General features: G+C 37.8%; 1 protein-coding gene across 2 annotated transcripts in view; it reads left to right on the top strand.

The window, feature by feature from the left end:
- Positions 1-21,404, top strand: part of LOC125462823 (leucine-rich repeat-containing G-protein coupled receptor 6) — a 248,235-nt gene that overhangs the window by 137,087 nt on the left and 89,744 nt on the right. For both annotated transcript variants that reach the window (XM_048553238.1, XM_059653420.1), the window contains exon 4: positions 4,357-4,428. In XM_048553238.1, coding sequence (XP_048409195.1) covers positions 4,357-4,428 — 72 coding nt within the window. The remainder of the gene's footprint in view (positions 1-4,356; positions 4,429-21,404) is intronic.

The following is a 21,404-nucleotide window of genomic DNA, read 5'->3' as shown; positions in this document are numbered from 1 at the left end:
ATGTTTTTCAAGTGAGTCTTGCATGTACAACTTCAGAGGTGAAACTGTTATTAATTGAATCATGTTTAACACCATGAAGTACAAAGAGTTAATAGCAAAAAATGTAGTGATAGGAGACAATGGTCAGCATAGACATGGTGGGCCAAAGGGCCTGTTTCTATGCTCTATAAACAAAAGGATGGCTGTAGGCTTCCCAATACCTAACTGGAGAAAACTGTGATGACAACAACATGCAGTTGAAACAGACCGACATGTCAGCAGCAACATATAGATTTAGAAGTGGTCAAGACATAACTTGGCTAGTGATCAAAATAATAGGAATTAATGGGTGATGACAAGGTCAAGTGGCAGGCTGTGAATTTATGTGGAGGGGGAGGTTTGGGACCAAAGAAGTGCAATTAATTCAGCAGAAAGACTTAAGAGAACTGAGATGAAGACTTAAGTCATTGGGGATCAAGAGTTCTGCAGCACAAAAGCTAAGGAAGAAAAGGAGGAGGACTGTCTCAAAAGGCATGGCAAGATGATAGGGTAAATATGGTGTTTGATGAGGGAGAATGTGCTTGAAAACACAGGGAGAGACCAAGGGGTGAGTTGTAGATGGGTACCCAACATGAATGCAACAAATTGGATGGTGCGAGTAATAGAAGGATGGGAGACATGTGTGAGGTACAAAATGTTAACAACCTCATGTTTAAAGGTTAACATAATGGTCTTACAGTGTAGTGGTAGAATCCCTACCTCTGAGCTAGAGACCTAGGTTCAAGTCCCACCTGCTACAGGGGAATGCAATAACATATCAGAACAGCTTGATTAGAAAATATCTAAAAGTAATTGGATTCTGGTGCAAAAATCTACAATAAGTTTTGAATACCAAATACTTTGTTAGTGAGTGAACAACCAAGATGGAAATAAAGAAAGTGGTGGAAACTCTTGATTTGCAGATTCCAAATAGGGTATAGTGAGGTGACCTCAATTGGAAGCAAGTTGGCAAAGTAAGCACAAGCTAGCATGAGAGGAAGAATGATTGAGTTGATGCTAATGTGGAGGCAACAACTGGTACGTCTATGGGCTCTCTGTAGAAAGCTTAGATGGACAGAGAGGGATAGGTACTTATTTATTCAAGCTTGGGATAGTGGTAGGAGAGTATGAAGGCAGAGAATTAGCAATACATTGGAATTGTTTGGGGGGGCGTCAGGGCAAAGTACTTTAAACCAGAAGAATGAAACATTACATAATAATGTGACCAATAAAACAGGAGAAAGAGTCAAAGTGGGACCAACAGAGAGAGGAGAAGGATTTGTAGGTAATGGGCATGCAGTCAGTGTTACAGCCAAAATGCGAATGGACTGAGAAGGAATTTAACTTGTACAGACATGGCATCAAGATAAAAAAATGACTTGATCACAAATGGAGAATAGGAATAATAATCTGAAAGTTCATGAAGTTAAAATCTGAGATCCTGCAGTGAAATGAAATTGTCCTGTAGACATTCAGAATGTTAAGATCCAGTTCAGCTTATGATCAATTTATTCTATAAAACCCCATGAAATGATTGATTGAAGGTAATGTTCAAAGCACTACTTCAACGACCCAGAGGCACCAGGTTTATGTATGGTTTCAACGTGTTTTCTGTTCAGTTTATGTTGACAAAACTTGTGCTTAAATACTAAAAGTAATGTATATCCTATGTTGGACATTGAGCTTCTTTCTACTTCTTTGATATGCTGTAACTCTATAATTATTTGTTAAGTTCAAAGGAAGTGATGCCTTAATATGTTCTAACCTTTAAAAGCAGTTAATTCGTTGTAATTATGTAATCTCTACAAAATCTGAGATAGCCAAACCAAGATTAGCCCTAAGGGAAATAAACATATCCAGTAATTTTCATGGGTGTTCTCTTGATCTCCCAATGTAACTTTGGCAAAATCTCCAGAGAGGGTGCTGGAATGAAAATCAGACCGTTCCACAAAGGGCAGACAATCCTCTTGGACAGATTTCCGTCCATGCAATGAAGCGGCAAAATTTACCCCTTGGTTTTAAACTTCTTCTGCATATCTCATCTTCAGAATGGAGCATAGGATATTGCTGAATTTCCTCAATTTACACAAGTTTTTTGTGGATAAGCTTAGGCAGTACTTATTGGCAAACTGCTGATTTTGAGGATAATCCCAGTTGAGCTATCTTTTACTCTATATGCTACTTATACCAGGAACCCAAACACAACCCAATTTTATTCTTCTCTCTATCTACTTGACTAGAGATCAAGATTGGTTTTCTTTCCAACTGCTTTGACTGAGATCAGATTGACTTGGAGCAAACTTAAATATGAAGCATTCTGATCTCTACGGTTCGATGTGGAGCAACATTCCTGTGGCCAGCTGAGCTGTACAGCAATTTATTAACAGGAGTTCTATCATTGATTTCAAGTCTTGGGAGAAATTCCCTTGATGCAACAAATTGGAAAGTGATGAAGCAACCTCAAGAGTAAGCAGATTTCAAAATTAGAGCAAAAACACAAGGAGAGAGAATACCAAGCCAACAGTTCTTCCAAAACTCAGTGGACTGTGGTTTCTATCCTATTTGCAGCAAACTTTCCAAGTCAACCTCAGCTTGTACCCACTGGAACCCTAGTATATACTCATAATGATAAACATAGTTATATTTGCCTTGAATGAGGAAAAGAGGGAAAACCACTCGTGTGGATCTTTCAGCATCTTTGCTACTATAGTAACAACAAAACTGCAATCATTCATCAACAGACAGTAACTTTTGTGGCTGAACTTGAAGAATAAGTTGGGATCTGCCACAGTTGTGAACCAGTTCAATATCACAATCCCAAGCGCAAGAAATTTTTGGAGAGGTTGGTTTGGGTTTGGAATGACTACATGCCCTTGAACGGGATATTACAGCTAATTACAGGGCCTTGTTCCCCAATTTACTGAGGTATCTAGTTTGCAGTTTAGATAGATGGATAGATAGTCATACAACATGGAAACAGACACTTCGGTCCAACTAGTCCATGCCGAGCATAATTCCAAACTCAACTAGTCCCACCTGCCTGCTCCTGGCCCATATCCCTCTAAAACTTTCCGACTCATGTACTTATATTTTGAGATTGAGACAAGCACCTGCTTTCATGGACAGAGAGCTTGCAATTTGTTTTCATAAGGGTGCATGACATGATATAAAACATATCAAACAAGAGCCAACAAAAAGATAACCACTCCTGTCTCCCTTTAAGCAGGACTGTATTTAGTGGCCAGCTCCTCTATTTGTCCGAAAAGAAACCCAGTTTCCTGTTTATTTCATGAGTGCCCGTTTGAATTTTGGTTGCCAAATTTTGAATTGTGAAGAAACTTACAATGAAATTATAAAATTGACCATGGTCATGTAGAATGTCTTGCACATGAAAACACAATGAGAAACTGGCCACTTCAAAAGATAATCTTCTTTACTCTAAACTGAACAGAATTTATGTACCGACCCGAAATGTTAAGCTTTCCTGCTCCTCTGATGCTGCTTGGCCTGCTGTGTTCATCCAGCTTCACACCATGTTATCTCAGAATTTATGGACTTTTTGTTTCCTTCTAGGAAATGATAGATGGTGGTATTTCCTGTCAGGGTAAGACTACCAGGCTATAGTGGGCTCACATCAGGAAAGTGGGAGGTGGTTTGGGCTGCACTACTTTTTGTGAAGGACTCCGAAACCAGTAATAGTCATCTGCATAATCACTCACATAAAACAAATGTTTAAAAAAATTATAAAAATGATGAGCTTTGTTTCCAAGGCTGCCTCAATATTGTACACTTTTACTTTATCCTATAGAAATTGCCGGGTGAGACGAATGATGTGTTGTGTTGGAAGGCCATACATTGGCCCTCCAGCTGCAGAAACTGGAAAACATCCTAACAACAGTAGACTCCCTGCCATTAATCGATTGTTCAAAAATCTGAATGGACCCTGCAAGGTTAAGATGCAGAACTTGGTTTAACTTCAGATCCACAAACCCAGTGTGAAATTACTGCTCTTTATGTCTGAACGTGGCGCAGGTAGACCTAGAGATCCTGAGGTGATGTTGGTGATTCCCTGATCCTCTACAAAGTGTACTGAAGACATTGCAGAACATCAGTTATGGGATGGTCATCCAGGTAGTCACTCATTAGAAGACTGAAAGTAGACCACAAGCAATATCTATTCCATATATTCTCAGAACCTCGCTTTTCTCTAAGCCAATTCATTTTTGATATTTTGACTCAATATCTATATTGAGAAAAAAGTTTGAGAGAAATCTTATGAATGAAATATTTGCCTTGTTTTGGACATCAAAAGAATGATCTTTTCTTTCTTTTCAATAGAATGCTACAAAATAACCAGCTGAAGAGACTCCCAAGTGAGGCATTATGGGACCTTCCCAACCTCCAATCGCTGTAAGTTATCAAGAATTGCAACTGATAATTACAAGTTAGAATTGCTTGACTTCTGTGTCATCTCTATTTTGCAGTCTTTATTTTAGCGTTGCCATAACGCTGTCAAATGTCGACCCATTAGTGATGACATATCCATTTTGGTTCAAAGCTTTGACCAATTTTGGACCTCACTGTTAAACAGAAACACTGTTCCACGTATTTAAATGAGCTTACAATTTGTTACGTGCTTTGTGACCATAAATCTCACTCAAGAGATGTAAAGAGCATTACATTAGATTAAACTTGTACTTTAGTACCGAATAAAACTGAATTCATGACTTTATTAAAAAGTCAAATTTTATGATTATAATGAGACAATGAATATTGTCTTTTATTGTCAGCTTTTATTTAATTATAGTTTAACAAATAATACAAATTATTAATTATAGATAAAAAAATAACGGTGTGCAAATCTTTAACACATTATTCATTATATTTTCATGACTAAATTTACAGCATAGCTCTTATGTGCTTCTAAATAAAATTAGTTGCACTTGTCCTGCAGTGATAGTATCACTTCCTCTGGGCTGGGAGGTCTGTGTTGAAATTCCATCTGCTTCAAAGCTCTATGTCATAATATCCTTGAACAGATTGGCTAGAAAATATGTATAAATACAATTAGAGCAATGTTTCAAGAAATGCTGACAATACAGAAACATTAACTATCTTAATTTCCTTGGCATTAATTCCAACATTTTATAGGGACGCTAACTGACCAGTTTGCAAATTGTCACTCTTTTTCAATCATTCACTTGTTTGCATCTTATTTTATCTCCAGCACAGCAATTATATTTTCTTGAACACTTGTTACTATTATGCAGCTTACATGTTTATACATTAAATATTTACAAAAATAACCCTCTGTTCAAACAAGACGGTTGTGCTATTAGGCAAGTAGTACGACCAAATGATCTTTCTTTGCAGTTGACTGGTTTAATATGTAGAAACATTGAATAAAGATAAAGACGTGCTGTTTAAATCATGCCAGTATTAGAGAAAGCTTTCCATGTAACAGTAGACTGTAGCCAGACAGGAAAACAGGATAACATTCACATGCTCAATAAACAAATATTGCCTCAATACACTTGATACTATTCAAGGACATTGCTTCCAAAATCAGATAAGAATGAATGTAAAAAACGAGGCTGTAGATAACAATGCCCACATCAAGCAATGAACTACAATAAACGTTGTTGTGTCTTCTACCTCCTTGTTTTTAACACAGTTTTGATGGGTCCTGGTTATCTTTTGTTACAAAAACACAGTGATACCTTTGTGTTCAAAGCAAAGCAGACTGCCAAATTTTTACGTCAACCTTAAGAGGTTGATGAGTCTATTTCAAGTTTCAATGTTCAGGCCATTCAAACACTTTCTGGTAGACAACAGTGAGAACCAGTTGAGGTGAATGCTACTATGACATCTAAGTGGAGTGTCCTGGGAAGAACCAGCTGATTCTGTATTTGGATTCCTCAATTTTTTTTGTCAAAAGCTATCATAGCAAAAATTTAACTCAATTTTTTCTTGAAAATAAACTGGTTTTATTCTGCAAATAAATTTATGATGTTCATTTCTTTTCAAAGATTTAAAATCATGAGTTGCACAAAATGCTATAAAGAAAAAAAACTGCATTATTTTTCACCTTATATTTCAGTTCTTCAAAAGATCAAAATTATTGATTAAATAATTCACTTGAGGTTAAGGTGGAACTAAGATATCATAAATAACATTCAAAAATAAATTTAAGAAAGGTCTGAATTCATCATAATTGAGAAAGTTGGCATTCCATAAATGTGTTAGTCTTTTTCAGGGCAAATGAGGCTATTCAGAATTACAAATTTAAGACAGTGTTAAAATTTCAGTTGCATCTTACTCGACGAGGTTCAACTTTTTCCAAGGGATTTTGTTCAAATCAAGACTGATGCCATAAAAGTGTAACTTATCATCATTGCACTCCAGTGTAACTTCAACACTGCACCCCATAGGGAAGGGAAGTATTATTGTCAGTGAGTTCTGTTTTTTATATATAATTTCTAAAGTGCAGATTCCAGATTAGCTGTCAGTTTAAGAGGACTAGTGACAGTAAATACTGATAATTGTACAATCATTACTAACACAAAATCCAGGCAAATGATTTCTGGAACAATGCAGAATTTCTTCTAAGTAATTTTAACAATATAGTTATTTTAGGAAATGTACAACTCAAGGCATGGGTTCAACCTTGTAATTAAAATGCCATCCTTAGCTCATAGGTTCTTGAAATGCGCTGACACACATGGTGTGAAATACAATTGGCAGAAAATGTCCAAATGAAATACTCATGCTGGCTTCCCAAATCAGTAAATGAGCTTTAAACTGGTTAGAGATGTTCAAATACCAACAATCCAGCTCATCACAGGATTGAGACAAACTCATCAATAACCCTTTAATTTTCATTTATTGAAATACAGATTTTGTTCTGTTGGTTAATGCATGTAGCCTCATCCAACAATTACTAACTGCCATTTTTATCAGAAATTAGGCCAATGTGAGAAGAGAGAGAAATATATTTCACGCATGGAAGGAGACTTTTCCGGGCTTAATTTGCATGTATCCAATGAAAACTAAGAGCTATGTCATCTGGGAGTTAATGAAACCTTATATTTGACAAGAAATTTGGTGTTTTATGGATTTGAAAATTGGCAAAAGATTCTAGGCTGTACAATTGATCAAATTCCCAGAAAGTCCCTATCCTCCTGAAGAATATATGCAGAAGGATGGGAAGTGAAGGCAAATCTCATCTCTCCAGATATGTATATTTAAGCTCAGCTAAGCTTGTGTGATTTCAGTAATTGGAAGTAATTGAAAAAGAAAACAAATTTAATTAGGACAAAATAATATAGTTGAAATGGCCAGAATGCTGCCAAGGCTAAAATGCTTTTTCATTCAGCCAACTGCTCTTTTCCAGCTTTTTCCACAGTCTCAAAATATAACAAATCTGTTGGATTACTTTTCCAGACAATGCATGCTGATCACGATATTTCAGTCCCATTGCGGTTTCTCAGGAAATCACAATAATCACAATGGCTGAACATTTTCACATTTCACCATGCTGCGGCATGAAAAATCAATGCTACTTGCTAAACGTGGTAAAGGCATACCATTGAAATTACAGCGTGGTATACCAGTTCACATCCCTGCAAATTAATTTTCACTTTGTATCAATATAAGTTTTGTAAACATATTTTAAGTGACCTAAATCAGATCAAGGGAAAAAAATTACCAAAAACCTGAATGAGAAATGTATTTTTCAACTTTAACTTCACAACAACTCAAATAAGCCTTTTCAAACTTTACTTTCAATACACTTATTGTTTAGCGTGTTGAGGGATTTTTAACTCACTGTGAATATTAAAAGTTAACATTCGTTGTAAAGATTACCTATGCAGCGATGCACTTCCCTTGCCAGAGGTAACACTTCTCTGCCTGTCCTGCATCATTTCAACAGGAGCTGGTCTGTCGCATAACTCTGCTCTTTGATTATGACTAACAGAAACCCTGGAGTTAGTTCAAAGAAAATAGTTAAATATCAAGGTTCAGTTACAAACTATGAGAGTGAATTATTTCATGATGTTGCCTGAGTATCACCATTTAGCTTACTGCTTCGGTGCTCCACTGAAGTGTCATCAACTGACTAAAGACTCAACTAAAACATGGATAAAGGAAATTCTGATATTGAGTTCTGTTAAACAATAACCATCATTTCATAATGTTTCCAAGACTTATAATTTGGCAACTATTTTGGGAACGAGTGACTAACATAATGACCCCACTGGTGAGAATCTCTTGCCTGTCATCAAGAGCAAGAGATGAACATCTCACCCCATACATCAGTGATCCATGTCACCAAAAGCTGCCAGCCAATCAGAACCTGGCCATATCTGGGTCCTAAAGTCTCTCAATCAATATCTGATCCTTGGTGGATCCAGCAGAGAGAAGATAAGTCCTTTATATTGGGGATGAGAGAGAGCAGTGAAGGAGATCCCAACCCCCACTACCACCACAACCGTTAACTCAGCAGGCCAATCGATAGTTGGAAAATAAGCCACATTTTTAGATATTTTTAATCAACGCATCTAGACTTTTTATGATGTACCTCTGGAGCACATGGAAGTTGAACTTAAGGGCACAGACACTACTGCTGTTCCACAAGAGCTCGCAAGCTATCTTTCTATCCAACCAGGAAGGCAAGTCATTAGGGAGGTGACCAGTTTATGTCCTTAAGTCCATTAATTGTCCACTTAAGAGATTTGATTGTTTCAGATTTGAGGAAGTTGCCTGTGGACTCTTTTGCCCAGCACTTAAGTGCAGAGTTGGTGAAAAGTGGCTGAGTTTCTCTCCAGAAAAAAGTATGTTTTTTTTCTGGTTAAGAAGTAAAATGAATAACAAATCTCAACTTGTGTAATCAACTCCACGTTAATTTGAAAAAATCAGAAATGCCAGAGGATGGAATCTGTAACTTGTACAAAATCATATTTCTTCATTTTAATTTGAAGCATTAAACAAGAAAATAAGAAGATCGCTGGGGAAAAATGAACAAGTGTATCTTGCTGACAAATAAGAAGTTTACATTTCAAATGTCTTTTCCAGAGCAATTAGATTTCAGCAAGCCATTCCACTTGCACTTATTTTCAAGTTGTCCACTAAAAATGATTAGAGAGGAAACAAAATAATCATACGCAAAATGCATAGATAAGTGGGAAATAAACGGAATAAGATTCTTCCCATTGCTTCACAAATTCAAATCCATCTTTCTATATGTTTGAACCCCTCTGATCAGATGTGTTTCCCATCTCAGCAGTGAAATAATCCTTATAAAAGTCATAAAAAAACACATTCTATGTGACTGATCTTGCTAAATAATCTCTGCTCAATTTACTGACCTGTTTGTAATGTTTGACATAACTAATCACATACCAGCCACCTCCAATACCTCCTCTCATTTATTCAGCTGAATGGGACTGAACTCTCAGTCAGTCTCTTTTCTTTCCCATTTTCACAAATTACCTTTAAGGCTGTCAAAGATTGATTGTAGGCATTCTGTTTCTCATTGATGTGCTGTTTTCTCATTAATACATGTCAGCACATTAATACAATGTTCCACATGTACACCAATGATGCCAGCTCTATCTCACCACCAGTTCTCTCAAACTATTCACTATCTTTGCTTTGCCCTACTGTCTGTCAAACATCCAGTCCTTAGTGAGCATCCATTCCATCCTATTAAATATTGAGCAATCTAAAGCCACTTTCTTCAGTCCTCAACATAAATTCTGTTCCCTGGTGCTTGACTCCATTACACTTCCTTGCCATTGTCTGAAGCAGAGTATGGCATCTCAGTATTGATGTTATGATGTGCTTTTCTACCTCTATAAATGTCATCCAGCTCCATACTTGTTCATTTGCTACTTCAACCATCAATCACCTTCTTTGTTATCTACAGACTTCACTCTGCCAACATTTTCCTGACCAGGCTACCATCCTTTACCCTCTTCAAATTTAAACGGACTGATCTTATACTCTGCATTTCATATATTAGCTTACACCAGGTCACATTCAAACATGATCCTCTTGCTCATTGGCTTACGTTAGCTCCCATTTCAGTAATGCCTCAGTTACCGACCTCTTGCCATTGTGTATCTTTCATGTCCTCTGAAAAATCTGTGTTCCTCAAATTCCATCCTCTGGCATTTCTGATTTTACTCACTCTTTCATTGATAGCCATACTTTTAATTACCTGAGCCCTGATGTCTGGAATCCCGTCATAAACCACTCTACCAATCTATCTCCCTTAAAATGTTCTTCAAATACAATTTCCACATGCCTCAAGTATCTAATTTTGTTTCATAATGCTTCTGATTCATTTTACTCTGCTAAAAACATAAACTGGAATAGACTATTCAGCTCCTCAAGCCTAGCCACCATTCAACAAGATCACGACGGATATGCTCCAGGCCTCAATTCCTCTTTCATGCCAGGTCTTCTTAGCCCTCAACTGCTCAACAATTCAAAAATCTATCCACCGCCTCTTTAAATACTTTCAGTGATCTAACCTTCACAACTGTCTAGAATAGAGAATTCCAGACATTCAACATCCTCTGTGAAAAGAAATTCCTTCACATCTCAGTTTTGTATGAATTTTCCCTTATTCTGTGACTATGTCACATAACTCAAGACTGTCCTGTTAGTGGAAATGTCTGCTCAATATCTACCCTGTCAAACCCTCTTAGAATCTTCCATGTTTCAATAAGATCACCTCTTATTCTTTTAAACTCTAATAAAGAAAGGCCTAACTGATTTAACCAATCTTCACAAGTCAGTTATTCATCCCAAGAATTAGCCTAGTCAACCTTTTTAAACTGCCTCCAATATTAATATATATTTTCTTTAGATATATGTACTAAACATGTGCGCAGTACTCCAGATGTGGCCTCGCTAATATCCTGGACAGATGTACAGTGATTTGACTATTTTAAAACTCTGGCCTCTAGCAATAAAACAATTATTCCATTTTCCTGCTCAGTTATTTGCTGCACCAAAATGCTAACCTTTGTGTTTCATGCTTAAGAACGCCCAGATCCCTCAGTGCTGCACTGTATTAGATTCTGTCTACATTTAAATAATTGTCTGTCTTTTGATTCTTCCTGCTAAAGCATCACACTTTCCTACATTAAATTCCATCTGGTAAGTTTTCATTCAGTCACTCAACCTAAGTGCAACAGCTTGCAGATTCTTTATATTCTCATTATCATATTTCCTCCCTCTTATTTTTGTATCATCAGTAAATTTGAAATGCTCTCTGCCCCTTCCTCCAAGTGATTCCTTTGAATTTTAAACCATTGAGGCCTGAGGACTTTGTGGCGCACCCCTAGATAATTCTTTGCAACCTGAACAAGACTCATTAATCACGACTCTATGTCTTCTGTGTTAATTAATTCTTAAATCATGCTAATACATTAGCCCCCATACTGTGAGTTCCTATGTTGTACAATAATTTTTTAATGTGACACATTATTGAACGCTTGCTGTAAATTCAAACATAGTACAGCTACCAGTTCCCCTTTATCAGCTCTTCTTATTATATCCTCAAAAAACTCTAGCAAACTTTTCAAACATGATTTCCTTTTCATAAAACCATGTTCTCTTTGTTTGATTGTATTAAGCTTGTTTTTAAATGACCTGTTATTTCCTGCTCAATCATATACTTGAACATTTTTCTCAATAACAGATGTCAGCTAAGTGTGCTATAGGTTCCAGCTTTCTGGTTCCTTGCCTTTTTGAATGAGGGTGTCATATTAGCAGTGTTCCCATCCACTGGAACCCATCTAAAACCCAGTGAGTTCTGGAATATTTTGACTACTGCCTCCACTATCTCTGCAGCCAGTTTCTTTAAAACCCTTGGATATAGGTCCTGCTGACTTGTCTGCCTTTAACCCTATTAGTTTGTGAAGTACTTGATTTTTGGGATAGAGATTGCCACCAGCCCTTTCCTCCCACTACAACCTTGCTTATCTGATACCTTTGGGATTTTTACAGTGTCCACTATAGTAAGGCCAATGCAAAGCATTGATTTAAATTACCTGCTATTTCCCTGTTCCCAGATATCTGTTCCCCTGTTGCATCCTCCAAGAGCCCCACATTCACTGTAGCCACTCTCTTTTTATATACCTGTAGAGGTTCTTCTCCCTTTTTTGAGCTTTCAGTCAACTGCTGCTGGTTCCAAAAAAAACCCAATTGCCTGGCCCACCACTCATTTTTGCAGCCATGTGTATGTTAGCTATTGATTGGATACTCAATAGATTGGATGTGCTTTAAAATTCTGACTTGTTGTTAATCACTTTGAAATAATTTGAAATTTTAAAAATTAACCTTGTTAGGAATGTAAGGACTGAAATGTAAAATTGGAAATATTTTCAAAAGCACGTTAAAAATATCATTTCAGTTAATCATCAAGTACACCGTCCAGTACGACATTTAACATTGGCAGACAAATTAAAATCAAACAATGTTGTTATATTTTCATCAGTGCATGTCTGTCAAAGCTGTCATGTCCAATATATTGGTAATTTTCCTTAAAGAATGTGCTGGAACCTGTGTGCATCCACTATCAGCACCCATGCTCAAGGGAAGTAAGGTAAATTTCTAAATATATTACAGACTTCACTACATTTAAAAAGCTCTCATTCCTTTAAAAAACACCATTCATTATATTTACAGTATCCTTAAACTGTAAACTGTCTTATAAAAACAAACATTTCACGCAAGTGCCGAATCCATTATAACAACAAGTATAGAATTCATGACTTCAAAAGGGGTATAACTACTTGTAACTGGCAATCAATGGCAGGCACCCCACAGTGATAATGAATGGTTGTGAAATCAGTCATGACATATTTAACATAATGATGGTTCAGAGACTGACTGTTTCATAACTGTTCCAACTGTACATTACTGAGATTTTTTTCTTGGTGAATTCTAAGACCACAAAGTTCAAGTCAGTATTCCACTTTCACATTTCCTGTCCATATGTGTTCCACAAAGATTGATTCATAGAATTTTAGAACCTTACCAATAGAAGTAAGTTTTGCAATGATAATGATTATTGATTTAAAAATGGGTAGAAATATGAGACTGTGAACGTGTTGTTCAGACTAATGGCATTGCCACAAACCTGACAAATTTAACAATGTACTAAAAATATCAAAAAATTACTGTTAGTTTATTGACTAATTTCTCATGTTTATGAGCAATGTGAGCTGAAGAACTCTGAGAATAAGACTTTAGATACAACTCTAATTGTGCCGAAATTACATTTTAGAATAGACCTTTTAATTTGATCTGTCTACACTGGATGTGGTGTAGACTAAAATGCATCAACTATTCTGTGTTTTTTCTAATTGCTTCTAGCCAAGAATGTGATGGTGTCAGAGCACCAGAACTTAGTTTACGTCTTCTGCAGCTGACGATTAGATGTGTTAGGAATCACAATGGATCACACTCCTCTCTGTATGAGTTAGTTGAAGACCCGTTTAGTTCAATATAGCTCAGATTGTAAAGTGAACGAAACAAGAGTAGAATCTAAGCTTGTCCCTTCTGTGTTTTTTTTGTAGCTCTGGTGTTCACTGCCACCTTGTTCTTAACAGTAGGGCTGTTACTCTCACACCAAACATTGAATGTAGGTGCAAAGCCAATGTACACTTATTAACATTCTGCAAGTTGAATGTGTAGGTTTTTGAAAACTGTAGTGTTGAAATTGTTTAGACTTAAGAATACTTTGGGCAGTTTTAATCTCTGGTAAGGAAATTAGGATATATACATTTCTAATTTTTTACTAAACAAATAGGACACACCTCTTGTGCTTTCAATCAGACTGTCAGACAAGTTATTTAGTTAATCTTAGGAAATCTTTGCACAGTGGTGTGGCTATAAGGGTTCTTGAGTTTCCACATAATTGAAACTTCAAGCTCCCACAGCCAAAACAACACCTAGAAACATCTGAATACTTGTTGCTTATAAAAATCATGCATACATAAGTTTGGGTTTGTCTTTCAATCATATTTTAAGAATAGATGAACAACTGTGTTTTTCTAATCAGGCCTTGAACACCTTGCAAAGGAAATGCTGCTACATAGTGTATCTTGGATTTAAATGGGAAAATTATTACTGGAATCAATGTGCAATTTATCTCAAAGTTCCTTCAGCTGCTCTCAGTTTGAAATAAAGTAGTTAAAAAAATACCACATTATTTGCTGCAGGACAAAAAATGCAATGGATACAGCTGAGATGAAGCAATTGCTAATTTTGGCAAAGTTAGTCACCATTTGGTAGACAAAACAATAAAAAAAATTTGTCCTTCAATCAGTAAACATAATCATGATATTTCATCAATTGCTTGACAGTTTTTAATACAAACTATCATAAATTTTTAATCAGCCTATGGCTTGTTCACATATCTCTCAGGAATCAAACTTAAAACTCCTAGTTATAAAAGGAATCAAGTAAAGATTCATTTTTTTCTGAAATAGTTCTGAAAATAGTTCATGTTTCTGTGCAAATGTTGTAAATGTGATTTGAATAACAAATGCAGAGGCTGCAACTTAGCAGAGCGGCGAGGCTTCTCTGAGTAAGTGCCAAAGTCTATTAATCAGTGGACAAAAGGGATTTCTTTTAACTAGTGTAAGATTAGATTCTCATTATAGTATTGAATAACACTTTTTTTGAGCTAAATGATTGATTAGAATATACCAAGCTAGCAAAATAACATACAAGATGTTTGCGACAAGCCCATAACTCAATGTAAAATCTATTTGATTTAAATTGTTGCAAATATTATTTGGAATTGTTGCAGAAGAGGTCTAGATCAACTGATTACTCTGCTAACTATTTGTACAAGCACCTTTAGAAGATCAAACTGTAACAATCTAGTGCCAGATATGTTGATTTATTACCAGCTAATATTGTGATGTTGTGCATTTGATTCAGGAGGTCCTCAAGTTGCCAATTTTTAAGGAAATGTTGATAGTTATCAATGAATAATGATGATTGACAGTAGGTGAGAGTATGCAATACAATTTTGCTCATGAAAATGACAAAAGAAGCAGTAAATCAGAATGGACATGCATGATTAATTGTTCTGTTCTGATTCTACAAATAGCTATTGAACAACATGACTGCTGAAAATGATGTGTTTCGTTATTCCCGTTTAGTATGCAGAATAGTGGCTTAACTTCAAATTAAAAAGTGCATGTCCACAAACGTGATATGAATCACGCCATAGAGAATCTTAAGAGGTTTTTTGGCAAGGCAGTGCTGACACAGGCATGCTCTAGATGTAAAAGGCTTGGCAATACCTCACAGAAGGTGAACTTGACCAATGTCTGAAGCTGGAAGACAATCTTTAAGATGTTTGACTCTGCAGGTCTAGCAAGAATATTACTGCCTGAAGTTTTCTTGAAGGAAACATTTGAGTTTAGCTTCCAGCATCCTATGAAGGCAGTCAAACGATTGGTTAGCATGTCTTTGTGATGATTAAGCAGCAACATGTAAGATGGCTACAAGATTTAGGACCAAAATATTGAGATCATAAGTGTGCCTGATACATCAAGATTCCTTATGTAGACACGATCTCTAAAATGAAGACAAATCTTTGTGGTTCAGCCTAATGAGGAAACTCTGCTACGTTGTATTTGGACTTGCTTAAAGAATGTCATTTGTGTCTGTATTGGAATGACACACGCATATATGTGTCTCCATAGTTGATGTTGACCATGCTGGCTCGCAGAAAGGCAAGCAGTTATTTCCGAAACATGACACCTCATACTGGTGAAATCAGTATTCAGGAAATACGATTTTCAGCCATGCTATGATCAAGGGGATAATGAGATTGCAGTCATATATTTTCATGTTGCTCAGCAATTTCTGTTATCTGTTGTCCATGTGACAAGCATTCAGATCTGTAATTCTAAAATGACCAGTGGGTCTTACTGGACATTTGAATAGTATAGCAACATTGGGTTTATCTGAATAGATATTCAAATGTGTACAAGTTAAGATACATTTTAAATTTGAAAATCAGAATTGTGACTAGAACGTAACAGTTCTGAACACACAATCTGCTTGTCCGGTAGCTTGTTTTTGTTGTCCATTCATCATGTTTCAATATTATTAACATCCAAAAGGTAAACAGCATTGGAAAAATGTGACCGAAATCTTATAAAGGGGATTTTACCAGAACTCAGGAAATGAGTTTAGAGATGCAGGGTTCTGTTAGAATTGAGGGGAGCTAGGTTAGACTACCTCCCTGCACAGTCTTACTTCTGGGAGAGTTTTCTTGATGGTGGAGCCAGAAGCAAGCAGACTTCTTGTCCCAGGAAGAGACAATTTACATAACTAAAGGCCCTAATAGGGGCAATCACTGTTGCTGGTAATTTGCAGTAGAGGGTGACTTCCCACCTTGTGGGGAACTCAGCAGCTACATGGAGATAGTCTCCTAGTGGCAACCCAGCTGGAAAGCCATCATGGATCAAAGAAAGGACCACAAGTTTTTGAGAAGATTTGTAGCTCGGGTTGTGGATGAGGTTGCAGGCATGTTAGCTGAGCTGGTGGATTTAGTTGCAAAAGTTTCTTCACCCTGCTAGGTAACATTGTCAGTGCACATCTGGTGAAGTGGTGGTGTTCTGTCCCGCTTATTATTTATATGCCTCAGTTTGTTGGGGTGTTTGGTACCACTTCCAGTTCTGTTTCTCAGTGGTTTATACACAGGGTCTAGTCCAATGTGTTTGTTGATAGGGTCCCAGATAGAATACCAGGCCTCCAGGAATTCTCTGGCATGTCTCTGTTTGGCTTGTGCCACTATGTATTTGTTGTCCCAGGCAAAATTGTGTCCTTTTTTGACCATGTGTAGTGAGACAAGTGAGAATAGGTTGTGTCCCTTGGTCGCTAGTTGGTGTTCAGGTATCTGTATTATCAGCTTTCTTCTGGTCTGGCCTATGTAGTATTTATCACAATCCTTGCATGATATTTTGTATATAACACCAGCTTTGCTTGTTTTGGGTGTGGGACGTGTTCATTTGCCAGTAGCTGTAGTAGGGTGGTTGTTGGTTTTTGCGCTACAACAGGGAAATCCAGACTAGCTTATCTAGAAAGACCACACATATGGTCCAGATTGACAATTACACTAGCAATGACCCCAGCTTCCACAAACAGGGCTGCATCAGGACACTATTTAAATAAGCCATAGCACACTGCAGCAACCCGGAACTAAGCAAAGCAGAACAGGATCACCTATATGGAGTTTTCAAAAGAAATGGATACTCGAAAAACACAATCCACCGTTACCTCCAAGACAGACCACAACAGGAAGACACAACACGATCAGAATCACTAACCATCCTACCATACATCAAAGACATTTCAGAGATGACCACATGACTACTCAGGTATCAGGATAGCCCACAAACCAACAACCACCCTACAACAGCTACTGATGAATGTTAAGGATCCCATACCCAAAACCAACAAAACTAATGTAATATACAAAATGCCGTGCAAGGACTGTGAGAAAAACTACATAGGCCAGACCAGAAATAAACTGACAATATGGATACACGAACACCAACTAGCCACCGAGGGACATGACCAATTCTCACTTGTCTTACTACATGTGAACAGCGAGGGACAAAATTTTGACTGTGACAACGCATCTATAATCACACAAGCCAAACAGAGATGCCCCAGTGAATCCCTGGAAGCCTGGTATTCTAACCAGAACTCCATCAACAAACACATTGAATTCAACCCTGTATACAAACCACTGAGAAACAAACTAGAAGTGGCACCGAAAACCCCATCATGCTGAAGCATATAAATAACAAGTAGGACAGAACATTAACATTTCACTGTAGGCGCACTGACAATGTTACCTAGCAGGGTGATGAAATGTTTGCAACCAAACCCACTGCTCAGTGAGCAAGTTTATAACCTCAAAGGACCACAAGCAGGGAGGCCAGCAACCATGTCCCCAACCAGTCCACAGAGGGGCTTCCCTCTGACCCTGAGCCCGGTGAGTTTTTTAAAAAATTCTTCCATCTACAATCAGTTCTGCTATAATACATTCTGGCAAAATGAATTGGTATAACACGACTGAAAAATAGGGGAATGCTGTTACTAAAACACAAACTTCTATCAGTGTGCAGAGGAGTGCGCATCGACGTCACATGATCATTTCGCAAGCCTTGTTCTGAGCATGTGCAAAGTTAGGGCTGAAAGGGTCTCCATGCTGGCATAAAGTGATCATTCACAGACTTTGCCGTGAAGTGCTTTCTGTGAGAGGTCATCTCATAGAACACAGAGATACACTCTGCCAACCTGTAAGCCTTGAAAGGTTACCTTAAGTCTACTCTAGGCATTTACTTTAGGTCAAGCAAAAGAGATTGGATGTGGGGCAAATTTTTTCTTACCTTATTGTAGATGTTTTGGAAGATGATTTTAGAAAGTATTACAAAAAAATAAAATGGGATTTCAAGATTCTTCTTATCTGGGATAATGCGCCAAGCTGTCCTCCCACCTTTGGTGAGCTTTCTGAATACATCAAAGTGCTATTTCTACCCTCAAAGACAACCCCTCTCCTTCTACCCATAGACATGGATACTATAGCAGCTATAAAGCTTTTTAACTTAAGGTGCACATTTAAGAGGCTGATTGCAGGGACTGAGGGATTAAATACAGTGTTCTTCAATTTTGGAAGAGCTTTCAAGAATACAGTTGACTTTATCATAGAAGACTGGGTGATGTCAGTAAGGACTGCTTGCATACATTTTGGCAGAAGCTACTCCCAGATTTTCTTCAAAATTTAAAAAAACTTTGATCTGTCACAGGAGCTCCTAAGGAACATTGTGTTGATCTTGCAAAGCAAGTTGGATTTGAGGAAGTGGAGAGTGAGGATGTTGAAGAGCTTCTCAAGTCCCATTGTGAAGACTTCTCCACAGCTGATCTACAATAACTTGTTGCTGAGAGGCAAGTGGAAGCTGGAGATGAAGAATATGAAGTCCAGGATGCAACACCATGAGAGCTTTCCACCTCTACTTTGTCTTCTGTCCTGAGGGGAATTGAGAAGCAGTTACAGCACTTAAAAGACAATGATTAAAATACAGAAAGCAGCAGGGTAACAGCTCATGGAATAAGATCTTCTTTGGCACACTATGAACAGCTTCTTTATGATAGAAGAAAAAGGGCAAAGCAGCAAAAACTGGATGTCTCTTTTAACTCCAAAAAATAGTTAGAAGACAATAAATTACAGCATCCACTTCTTGATGAACAATTTTTCACCCTAATCCTGCATACAAAACTGGAGGTGATGATGATGACCTAAAGCCCCTGCATTAACAACAGAGCAAAACCTCCCCCATCAAGTATTGACATTTTTTTTCAAAGTAATGTGTTAAATTTATCTTTATTTCATTATTATACGTGAATTAAACAGTTATTCAAATTGTACTATCCTTTGTGTTAGGCTTTTGAGTGATTTTTAAGCCATTTTGGTGTTCTTTTTTGGCAGTCCGCCCCGTTTTCCCCATAGGCCCTATTATTTCTGTAGCACCATTTCTACAACTCGAAGTTTCTCAGGAACACAATTATCGCGTTATGGCAGAATCGACTGTACGAGCTGAGCAGCTGAGTTCTGCACTATCCATCAACAACTTGTTCTCACTGGTGCTGCTAAAGTTTCAAAGCTGTATGCCTATGATTGGACCAGCACACAGCCCCGCCATCATGTTTAGTTGGATAGTAAGCCCCTAGGCAACTGTTGAGGAGGCTGTCTGAGGTGATATCACCAAGAAGTTCTTGATCCTAACAAGTGTCAGCTGGCAATCTGTTTCACATCACAATTTTAAGATCTCCACTCAGGAAAATTTAGCTCATGTAAACAAGTTAAGCAAAAGAAAACTTTCAGGGGTGCTTTGAGCACAATTCATAACTGCGCTCAAGAGAAAGAAATTTGAGAGGCAATTATAGTAAAGGCAAAACACCTTATCCATTCATTGCAGCATGATTTCCTGTGGCTGTATGTAATTGATCTTGGAGGATGAAGGATCCTAAAATTCGTTTGTGACTATTTGAAACTAGGTTTGATTGCTACTTTGATTTTCAACAACTTTTCTGCTCCTCTGATGCTGCCTGGCCTGCTGCGTTCCTCCAGCAACATACTGTGTCATCTCAGACTCCAATATTGGCAGTTCTTACTATCTCTGGTTGACTTCTTTTCTGAAGTGTTCAATGTTACATGTGCTATTCCAGAAATCTCTAAATCCACCTGAGCTAACAGCTGATTCCAAAAATAGCCAGCACAATGGTTATCTTTCTGATTACTTTTCCTTCTTTCATCTCTAGTTACTTAATCCAGTGACGCACTGTCTGATATGAGGGAAATTCTTCATCACTCTATTTGACGGTACTATAGTGGAATGTTTTACAAATGAACCGATGATGCTCATACTAACTGCAAAGCAGATGGTCTCATCAAGTTTGGTAAGGTTTTTAGGCAGTTAAAGCATTTTACATCTTATGTCGCCTATCACAGCTCAATAGCCAAAGCTGGGCCAGCATCCAGTTCCTTATGGCAAGGAATTAAGGGTTACGGGGAGAGTGCGTGTAAGTGGAGTTGAAATGCCCATCAGCCATAATTAAGTGGCAGAGTGGACTTGATGGGCCAAATAGCCTTACTTCCACTCCTATGTCTTATGGTCTTAAGAGTTATTAGAACGAGAGAAAATGCTAAATGCAGAGAAGGGCGATTGGCTCCAATGGACCGGGGGACCGAAAGGGTAAGGGGGAAGGAACTTCCTTTTCCTGATGATAACCCAAGGACTGAGGCCTGGCAGGCTTCATACTTGGCTCTGACTTACCCACAACACAGGCAAAACTGATACTCTTGATATTGCTATTCCAGGTTGGGTAGTATTGTGATTGCAAGTGAGGGTGAGCAGTGCCCAAAATGTGGGAGGAAAGTTAGCAGCATCAGGAAGATGGTAAGCACTATTGAGAAGGGACATGAGCAGTGTCACATATATGGGAGGGAGGTGAGCCAGCATTGAAACTGTAGGATTTGATGGCCTGGGACCTTGAATTAAAACCAGTTTACAACCCTACTCACCAACAACCTATTTCACTCAACTGAAGGCAGGCCTGAAGGGAGGTGCACCTATAAGATTGTGAAGTGAAAGGGATGGAGCCTCACTGGAATTGTGTTGTAACACTAGGCCTCCCAACTCACCTACCACCAGCTCCAAGGTGCAGCTACAAACAGTGAGTCGTAACCCTCAGTGGGGTTGCTCACTGAAATTTGTGGTCCCAATTAAGTTGCATGCAGCAATACTGCCTATGAAGCTCCAGGTATTATCATC

The sequence above is a fragment of the Stegostoma tigrinum genome, chromosome 21 (genome assembly GCF_030684315.1).
Source record: "Stegostoma tigrinum isolate sSteTig4 chromosome 21, sSteTig4.hap1, whole genome shotgun sequence".
In the NCBI taxonomy this organism is placed as follows: Eukaryota; Metazoa; Chordata; class Chondrichthyes; order Orectolobiformes; family Stegostomatidae; genus Stegostoma; species Stegostoma tigrinum.
Note: the sequence above shows the minus strand (reverse complement) of the source record. Positions and strands in the feature narration are given on the sequence as shown.